At 52.1% G+C, this 10,240-nt stretch overlaps 1 protein-coding gene across 1 annotated transcript; it reads left to right on the top strand.

Moving 5' to 3' along the window:
• Positions 1-2,947: 2,947 nt before the first annotated feature.
• Positions 2,948-4,277, top strand: SFN (stratifin). Its single transcript, XM_080802996.1, has one exon. It carries the CDS (start codon positions 3,047-3,049, stop codon positions 3,791-3,793), a length of 747 nt encoding a protein of 248 aa, XP_080659122.1. The 5' UTR covers positions 2,948-3,046; the 3' UTR covers positions 3,794-4,277.
• The last annotated feature ends 5,963 nt before the right edge of the window (positions 4,278-10,240 follow it).

The following is a 10,240-nucleotide window of genomic DNA, read 5'->3' as shown; positions in this document are numbered from 1 at the left end:
ATCACTCCCTCCCTCTGTACTCAGAGTCCTGTCTGTTCTCAGTGGAGCTAGATAGCAATTGGCTGCTGCGTTCTCTGTCACAAGCCTGTGATTATCACTTGCCTCTTGAACATGCTGTGGGGATGGATGCTATGTGGAGGAGAGCGGGCAGGATGAGGAAAGCCCCCTTGAGCCACAGCCCCGGCTCCTGGCCTGCTGACTCAGGCGGCTGACGGTGGAGCTCCGTACCCTGCCAGGGCCTGCCGTCTCCTGCCTGCCTGGGCTCCTGGACTTGGGAAACGGAGGCCTGGAGGCAAAGGGAGGTGTCTGAGACAGGAACTGAGTCAGGATCGACAGGCTAGAGCGGGCAGGAGGTAGCCTGGCTCCCAGATTCACCCCTAAGCCTCAGCAGGCAAAGGAAGGAGGAGTGAAGAGGCTTCCTTTCGCTCTTCTCTCTTCTGGCTGTGCTGAGGGCATGGAGCTTGTGGTCTCCACCGCCACATCTCCTGGCTTGAGTGACAGGAAGGGAATGCTGCCTTCCTAGAAACAGAGCATCTCCAAAACTCCTCGGCCTGCCAGGCTCTGCCTTCCAGGTTTCTGGTGCTCTGGGATCTCTAGCTTTCCCCTAGGACTTGGGAAAGCCTGAGCTGGATGACTAGTACGAAGGAAGGTCCTTGAGGGCCTCAGGCCTGTGTAGGTCAGAGGAATGTCTGCTGGAGAGGGAGGAGGCAGTGCTGAGTGAGCACATCTGACCATTCATCTGTCTTCCTTCTCCTAAGGACACTCAACTGGGGAGGGTCCAGTCCTCAGCTGAGGCTTGGTTTGGGACCCTGTGTCATTTCACAGAACCCAGCTCCACGTTAGAGCTTTGAGGGCATGTGATTATAATAATAAGATTGGTTGGATTTTTTTCATATGATAATAACAGTTACCATTCACTCTATGAAGTGCTTTTCCATCAACTCATTTAATCTTCACAACAAACCCCCTTTTACACTTAGGAAGACAGAGGCTTACAGAGGTTAGGTCACTTGGCCAAGGCCATACAGCTTCTAAAAATTAAACCCAGGCAATCTGATTCCAAAGATACTAGGCTATTCTAGCTCTTATAGAAAAATAATACATAGCTACCATTGAAGAAAATAGGAAAATCAAAAGGAAAAAAATCACTTGGAATCCCACTACCTAAAGATATGCTCTATTAAATTAGTATTTTAATGCATTTCCTTTCCATCATTTTCTGTGTGGGTGATTCCATCTGAGCAAAGCCTTAGAGATGTCAAGCCTAAAATCCCTTCTGTTTCCTTGGAAAACCTGTAGTATCTGCCTAGGCATGCTGCTACTTTTCTTTCAAAGAGGCAGATCTCCTCTTTGGGCCTCAGAGTTCTGGCCTAAGCCTCCTTCCAGGAGGGGAAGGTGGACATTGAGGCTCCAACCAAGAGGAACCAGGGAGGGACAGACCTGTGAAATGGCCCTGGCACTAAGATTAAGCTGGCTGGATCCCAGTGAGGGAAGCCCCACCCTGGAGCCCCATCTGAGCTTTGGCTAGGGGTGGGGCAGATAAGGAGGAACCTACCCTCATGGGCAGGTTGCCGACACCTTCAGGTGAAACTCCTGGCTGAATGAGAACAGCATCCCAGCAAACAGGGACAGAAGGTCATCAAGAGAGAAGTATCCCATCTCTGAGGCCTCTGCCAGGGGTCAGAGGGAGGACCACAGTCAAAGGGAAGGGACAGGGAAATTTCTAAGAGGCAGGCTGGGGGAGGCAGCACTCACCTGGGACTGCTACCCCATAAAACAAAATGGTACGTGTCACCACCACCTTCTTTATCTCGATCCTGTCTCTCTCCCCAGGTGCTAGCATCCCCCGCTGGGGATCCAAAGTGGGCTGAGCACCCAAGTGGCCTGCTTCCCAGTCTTTGACAGAGGGCAGGCTGAGTCAGGCAGGAAAGCTGGGCCCCCACCCTGTGTGAGCCCCACTGATACATGATGGCAGGCAGCTTGGAGGGGGTAGGTGACCTGGCGTGGAGAGCCAGAGGGTAGGTCCTCAAACAAGTGGCAACAGGCCACCAACTTGAAAGGGAAAATTGTGCTGTGATGGGGAAGGTGTCCAACAAACCCACTGGGTGACTAATTACAAAGGCTGGGCTGGAGCGTCAGGGCCCGCTCGTTAAACACTTCATTAAGTGGCACCCTGAGCAATGCCACCTGTGCATCCTGGGAACTCAGAGGGAACCCTGAGGGGGAGTGATGACCAGGGGATAGAATCACTTCAGGCAGACTCCGGAAGAAGCCTGGATCTCACTTCTAAATACAGCCTGGACCTCACAAGGCAGAGGCCTTGACAGGAGAAGCCAAAGGAAGGAAGTAGGATGCAGGGGGCTTAGTAGCTGCGTGACCCTGAGCAAATCTCATCCCTCAACATTCCTATCTCTAAAGTGGGAGTAATAGTCACAGTGTGTCTCACAGAAACATAGTAGGGATTAAATTCAATCATGGATGTGAAGGTGCTTGGGAAACTGCAGCCCTCCCTAAACATAATTATCTCACCTGAACCAAGGTGGGAAATGTACCTGGTAGGATTAAGAACCCGTCCTCTTGGGTGCACCTATCTTCATGGGCTCTAGCCAAGCAGAAGCAGCCAGTTGGTTGAAGCCATCCTTGGCCCCCGGAAGAACACCATGAAGGAGGATCTGATCTGAGAAACTGGGGGAGCTCTGTGGACATTCATGTAATCGAAGCCCTGAACAAGAGGGGGCAGTCTGGAGCCCGGAAAGGTGTCTGTGCAGGTGGGGCCAACGCCCTGCCGATTTCTCCCGCCGACTGCCCCTGTGACTCACCCCATAGCCCAGCCTTTTACCTTTAAGGAAGAGCCGGAAAGGGTGTGGGGAGAAAAGGAGAGGGAGGCAGGTCCTGGGGCCCAACCCCGCCCTCTGTCCCTCCCCACCCTTCTCTGGGGCCTGGCCATCCAGCCAAAAGGCAGGCAGAGAGCAGGGGAGGCTCAGAATCCGGCGTTGGTTTCAAGGCAGCCAGTTAGCCCGCCGCCTGTCTGTCTGTCACCAGAGCCATGGAGAGAGCCAGTCTGATCCAGAAGGCCAAGTTGGCAGAGCAGGCTGAACGCTATGAAGACATGGCAGCCTTCATGAAGAGCGCCGTGGAAAAGGGTGAGGAGCTATCCTGCGAAGAGCGAAACCTGCTGTCAGTGGCCTACAAGAATGTGGTGGGTGGCCAGAGGGCTGCCTGGAGGGTCCTGTCCAGTATCGAGCAGAAAGGCAATGAAGAGGGCTCGGAAGAGAAGGGCCCCGAGGTGCGAGAGTACCGGGAGAAGGTGGAGACTGAGCTCCGGGGCGTGTGCGACACGGTGCTGGGCCTGCTGGACACCCACCTCATCAAGGAGGCAGGTGATGCTGAAAGTCGGGTGTTCTACCTGAAAATGAAGGGCGACTACTACCGCTACCTGGCTGAGGTGGCCACCGGTGATGACAAGAAGCGCATCATTGACTCCGCCCGGTCGGCCTACCAGGAGGCCATGGACATCAGCAAGAAGGAGATGCCACCCACCAACCCCATCCGCCTGGGCCTGGCCCTGAACTTTTCAGTCTTCCACTATGAGATCGCCAACAGCCCCGAGGAGGCCATCTCACTGGCCAAGACCACCTTCGACGAGGCCATGGCTGACCTGCACACCCTCAGCGAGGACTCCTACAAAGACAGCACCCTCATCATGCAGCTGCTGCGAGACAACCTGACGCTGTGGACCGCCGACAACGCCGGGGAAGAGGCAGGCGAGGCTCCCGAGGAACCCCAGAGCTGAGCCAAGCCCGCCCCCTCCCTGCCGCACCCTGCCCTCCCCAGCACCCCTACCGTGGCAGAGAGGACTAGTAGGGGTGGGAGGCCCGACCACTCTCCCTGAACGCTCTGCACCCTGCTCACAAGAGCTCCGAGGAGAGGAACCAGCAGAGCTGAGGCCAGCTGGAGCCAGGGGGTCCCGCTCTGCCTGCAGCTGTGGGAGCTCCTCACCAGGGGTCAGCCCACCCACCCCTGCTCTCTGCACCCCTCCTCCAAACCCCACCGCCAACTGGGCCACCTCTAACCCCTCCTGCCTCCCTCCCACCCCATTTGCCTCTGAATCTTAGGAATTGAGGAGTGTCCCACCCTTGCGGCTGAGAGCTGAATTGTGTGGCAGATGAGTGTGTGAGAGACTGAGAGTGAGAGCGAGTGAGTGTACGACCCAGAATGACAGGGAAAGCATGTCTGCTGGGTGTGACCCTGTTTTCTCTCAATAAAGTTCCCCTGTGACACTCCTTCTGTCTCTTCCAGTTATTGGTGGAGGGATGGGACAGGGGGATTGGCTTATGATTTACGGAGACCTTGACTTTTGCTTCTGATTTAGGGCCCTGACCTCTCACGGGCTGGCTCAGTGACCCACAGGCAAGACTTTGGAGCCAGTGACTCCAGGTGAGAGGCTGGGGGGTCGGGGTCCAGCCCTCCCATCAGGGGGCCCCCCACAAACTGGTCTGGACCCTGGAGGGTCAGGAGAGCGCAAAGGTGGCTCTGACGCTGCTCTAAAGGGCCCAGGGCAGGAGGCCGAAGAACCAGATCTGAGGGGACGGGAAAGCAGGGAGTGTCAGGTCCGTGCTGCAGGGATAGGCTGTAGCGAGCGGCAGGGACCATCCCAGATCGGAAAACGAGGAAGAGGCCCATCAAGCGCTCCAATCCGAGAGAAGGGGAGCACAATCTGGACAGGGGCATGACGCCGCCATTAAAAGCCCGTATCTGAGGAGAGGGGAATGCCCCCGCCCCAGCGTTCGGACGCTGGGACAAAATGAGAGCGGCAGGCGAGGAGGAGCCGCGAGCTGGGTGGGAAGGGCCGCGGGGAGCGGAGGCCCCCCAAGCCAGCCCGGCTCGCCGCCTCCGCTCCCCGCCGCCAGCTCCAACACGCCGAGACCCTCTGCCGAGTTGCTCGCTCCCGCCTTCACCGCCTGGGGCTGGAGGCGGGCCCGAGGCCGATATCGCCCAATCTCGGGAGAGAGCTGCTCAGGGACCCGCCCCCGGAACCCGACGAGCCAATGGGGGAGAGCGCGGCGGAACGCGCTGGGTGTGTCTTCCCTCCGACTGCCCGGTCCAGCCGGCGTCGCGACGCGCAGCCGGAGTGAGGGCTTCCCCGTGCAGTCCGCCAAGCCCCACGGGCAGCGCTTTCCCGGTTTCACTCAGACAAGTTGCCACCCGTTCAGCCCGAGAGCTCCGCATCCACGGAGCAGCGGGACCGGGCGGGGCCGTGCGGCAAAAGGAGTCCCCGCCCTTTGAGTCATCTGCTCTGCTGGCGTTGCCCGGCCTGGGCGGGCGGGCAGGGTTGGCCGCCAGGCACCAGTGCGTCCCCAGTACCTTCCAGGATCCAGGCAGCCCTGAACCCGATGGGCTTGGACTGTGTCCCCGACTGGCTCTGCGACCTTGGAAAAGCCATTAGAACCTTCCCTGGGTCTCAGGTTCCCCTTCAGTATCAAAGGGTTTGGGCGAAAGTCTGACAAAAACTGGGGTGTCAAAACTGCCTTGGGTTTGAATCCCAGCCCTCCTTGGTCAAGACTCTGCTTTTCGTTTGTGCCCTCGTTTGTAAAGTGGGGATTGAAAAACTGTACCTAAAGAGTTGCTATGAAGTTTGAGAAAATAAATGTGCCTAAAGTAGTCCACAGTGCATGTTTAATACATGCTAGCTATTATTAAACCTTCCAGCATCAGTAGTCTAGGGTTGATCCGCTTCGGTACCAATAGTCAGGCCTGGTCCCAAGGAGTAGTTTTATTATTATTTTTTAAATTCAAGTTTGTTTGTTTGTTTAATTTTATTTGTTTATATGACAGAGATCACAAGTAGGCAGAGAGGCAGGCAAAGAGAGAGGAGGAAGCAGGCTCTCTGTGGACCAAAGAGCCCAGTGCAGGGCTCGATTCCAGGACCTGAGCCCAAGGCAGAGGCTTAAACCCACTGAGCCACCCAGACACCACGAGGAGTAGCTTTATTGCCAAAGCTGACCTGCATGCTCACTGGGCCCCAGAAGTTACTTTCCTGACATCAAGTGGTCACTCCTCTACCTGGCAAGATGGGGAGAACTCAGTTCAGCCTCCTCAGGTTCCCCAGAGTCCAAGTTTGGTCACACCCATGGGACTGGAAATTGAAGGGCTCTTATCAGAGCTACTTCTACAGGGGAAGCTGGCAGGACCACTCTGCTGCCTTCCGAGTCCCCGGTTTTCTCCTCTCCTTTCCTGGAAGGGTGTTGGTTTTCAAGGCAAGCAGGCAGAGACTCTGGGTTAGGGCAAGTGACTCTCCCTCAGCTCTGGAAGTGACCCATTTTCTCTTACCAGACAGGTCTGGTGACTTTCTCTTAATGGGTAGGTCCTGGGAAGAGATCTTTCTTTTCTCTCACTCTCTGACTTTTGTCTATCCTACACCACTCATGGTTGCCCCATATGGGGAAAGAAATGAGCTACCCTAAGGTAATGTGTTGGCGTTGACAGATTCCAGAAGCAGATGCTGTGGATTGGAATATCACCAAATCAGATGGCTAGGTGTGAGCCGGCTTAGGAACCAGCTTCTGACCATGAAAGTCCCAGACCTTTTTGTTCATGACATAATCTCTCTAAAGCTTTCTTACCAGGGCAGAATCTCAATGAGCATCTCTTGCCATCTCTTCCTGACCTAAATTTGACATTTAAATTTTTTCAGTCCTACTGTTAATGGGTACGGAATATCTTTTGGGGTTATGCAATGTTCCAGATTCAAATAGTGTTGATACTGGCGCCTGACTAGCTCAGTCCGAAGAGCGTACAACTCTTGATCTTGGAGTTGTGAGTTCAAGCCCCACATGGTGTGTAGAGATTACTTAAATAAATAATAAATAAAAACTTAAAAAAAAACACCAAAGTGTTGGTATTTGCACAACTTTGTGAATATACTAAAAACCACTAAACTGTACTCTTGAGGAGGATGATTTTTTTTATTTGATTTAGTTAATATATCCTGTATTATTAGTGTCAGGGGTAGTGATTCATCAGTTGCATATAACACCCAGTGCTCATTACATCAAGTGCCCTCCTTCTTGCCCATCACCCCAATGGCCCAACCTCCCCAGCCACCTCCCTTCCAACAAACCTTAGTTGGCTTCCTATAGTTAAGAGTCTTCTATGGTTTGCCTCGCTCTCTGTTTTTATATTATTTTATTTTTTCCTTCCCTTCCCCTATGTTCATCTGTTTTGTTTCTTAAATTTTACATATGAGTGAAATCCTATGGTATTTGTCTTTTGAGAGGGGTGAATTTTATGGCATGTTCATTTTATCTGAGTTTAAGTGTTTTCTCCTGGAGTTTTCCAAATTCCAAAGCCAAATTCCAAATTTCCAAAGCCCAGCTTCAGGTCAGAACATGAATAGCTGCCTCCCCTCTCCCTTTAACATGTATACAAAGCTTTTGGATATGCTATCCTACCAACTCCTTTCCTTTATACAGGGACATTTATTCAGTTATGATATCATATCTACTTGACTTCGCCTCTGGGTTTGCAGCTATGTCCTGGGTCTATTTCTTTTTTTTTTTTTTTTAAGGTTTTATTTATTTGACAGAGATCACAAGCAGGCAGAGAGGCAGGCAGAGAGAGAGGAGGAAGCAGGCTCCCTGCTGAGCAGAGAGTCCGATGGGGGGCTCGATTCCAGGACCCTGGGATCATGACCTGAGCTGAAGGCAGAGGCTTTAACCCACTGAGCCATCCAGGCGCCCCTCCTGGGTCTATTTCTTAACTCTTCAGACAGCTTCCTAAAAATGGTAACTTTGTCTCATTATTTTTACTTTCTTCCTCCAGTGCCTTCAGCAAGGTTTTTTTGTACAGGACGGTGCCTGGAACTTATTTATTTATTTATTTATTTATTTATTTTTTAATTTTTTATTTATTTGTTAGAGAGAGAGCGAGCGAGCACAGGCAGACAGAGTGGTAGGCAGAGGCAGAGGGAGAAGCAGGCTCCCCGCGGAGCAAGGAGCCCGATGTGGGACTCGATCCCAGGACGCTGGGATCATGACCCGAGCCGAAGGCAGCTGCTTAACCAACTGAGCCACCCAGGCGTCCCTGGAACTTATTTATTTTTTATTTGTATTTATTTTTTATTTTATTTTTTTTCAAAGATTTTATCTATTTATTTGACAGAGAGAGAGATCACAAGTAGGCAGAGAGGCAGGCAGAGAGAGAGAGGGGGAAGCAGGCTCCCCACTGAGCAGAGAGCCTCTTGCGGGGCTCGATCCCAGGACCCTGAGATCATGACCTGAGCTGAAGGCAGAGAATCAACCCACTGAGCCACCCAGGTGCCCCTATATTTATTTTTTAAAATGTTGCTGTTTTTAAAATAATCTCTATACCCAATGTGGGGCTAGAACTTAAAATCCTGAAAGAGTCACATGTTCCATGGACTGAGCCAGCCAGGCGCCCCTCGGAACTTAGTTTTAAACCATCCTCCCAAATGCCTGGACACCCAGTGGAGTGCCAGGTCCTCTATTGTGGAAGTGGAAATACAGCTGGTTCTGGGATGAGGCAGGGCTGTCTAGACAGAGATTCGAGCTCACGAAGATTCCATAACCCCAGCCCTATCCTTCCTGTACTGCCAGAGTACCCGACCCCCCAGGAAATGGGGCTAAGGGCTTGCAAAGATCTTCCTTTCCCAAGAAGTTGAGGGATATAGGAAAAATCTACAACCTATAATTTTCTAAAGAAGGTATCTACTCTTCTCACATATGTAGTTACTTCAGAGAGCAAAATGCAAATTGGCTGTCTAGAACCCCAGGAGTAGAAGATAAAGGGCAAGCCTTTGAACTAACCAGGACCCTAGGGAGGTCAAGTCACTGGGGTCAGGCGGGCCACAGTGGCTCCTTCCAGAAAAGCAAGACACCCCTACACACACATGTCCAGTGTCCAAATGTCCAGTGCCTTTTTGAGAAAACCTAATTTTGGATGCTTGCACCGAGACTGCCCATCTGACCAACAGGCCCCACTTCTTCCTAGAGAGTACAGTAATAACAACGGCTGGAGTGACCGCCATGGGCCAGCCACTGTCAGACCTCGTCCTCACAGCAATACATAGCATCTTTGTTTTGCCTATGAAGAGACTGAGGCTCAGAGCGCCTAAATAACCCGATAACCAAGGTTATACAATTACTTACGTGTCTGGGGAGTGGAATGGGTCTAAATCCAAGGCCCATGATTCTTAAACTACAACAGCTGTTTCCAAATTGTGTTCAGAGGGTTCCCCATAAACTGCCACAGGGCAGGAGCCCAGCAGTCTGGGTTTCCCCTGTTCCCACACACATTGGCTAAAATCGTCACACATATGTCTGTTTTGTATACTGGAGTTTCAGGAGTTAAAAATAAGTTTGAAAAGAACCACATGATGTTATGCTGCCCTGCTTGTGTCTTGGACTTTCTAAGAATCAAGACAGACTTTTTCATCTAACGCCACCCCAGGGCCCAGCAGAAAGGAATTGTGTCCGATGGAAAAAAACTGTAGGGGGCCAATTTCCTGGCATGTTCACCAAGTTAAACGTTCCTTCCCCTGGTTACATCCTTTGTTTCTTTCCAGTTCTTCGCCCTGTTCAGAGGGCTACCCCTGACCAGCTGTCCCTGCTGTGGAAGGGGTGGGGGGAGGGAGGCAGGTTTCTGCAGGGTAGGTGCGCTCCTCTCAGAACCACCCCCCCCCAGCTCCACCTACCCAGTGAGTCAGGAGCCAGGAATGTCTGTGGGGGCAGCAGACAGGTATGTCACCCTGGGGGTGTCAGAGGCTGATTCATCTCTCATCTCCACCCAATCTTCTCCTTACTGCTCTCTGGGAAATTTAACTCATTATCTGTCTAGAGATAAAAGAGGAAATTCCAGACTCCGAAAAGCATGGAGTCTTCAATCTGTGACTAGGTATAATACCGAATACATCAGATTATGGCATTCAAGGAGTATTTGTTATAAGAGAAGAAGGAAGACACATCCCCTGGCTTTCTTCCCTCAAGTAAAGTTAACCTGAAATATCCTTGTCTGACTGTAGAGGGGCCTGATCTTTAGCTCAGAATAAGCTACGTGACCACGGGTATGACTGAAGAGTTGGGAGAGGGGCGCCTGGGTGGCTCAATTAAGTGTCTGCCTTGGGCTCAGGTCATGATCTCAGGGTTCCTGCTCAGTGGAGAATCTGTTTCTCCCTCTCCCTCTGTGTCCTCCCCCAGTAAATAAATAAAATTTTTTTTAAATT

Source organism: Martes martes (assembly GCF_963455335.1).
Source record: "Martes martes genome assembly, chromosome: 4".
NCBI lineage: Eukaryota > Metazoa > Chordata > Mammalia > Carnivora > Mustelidae > Martes > Martes martes.
The sequence above is the reverse complement of the archived record's forward strand: the minus strand, read 5'-3'. Positions and strand labels throughout refer to the sequence as shown.

Bases quoted from the DNA above. Each gene is read 5' to 3' on its own strand.
- SFN (XM_080802996.1), top strand. From the start codon at position 3,047: ATGGAGAGAGCCAGTCTGATCCAGAAGGCCAAGTTGGCAGAGCAGGCT.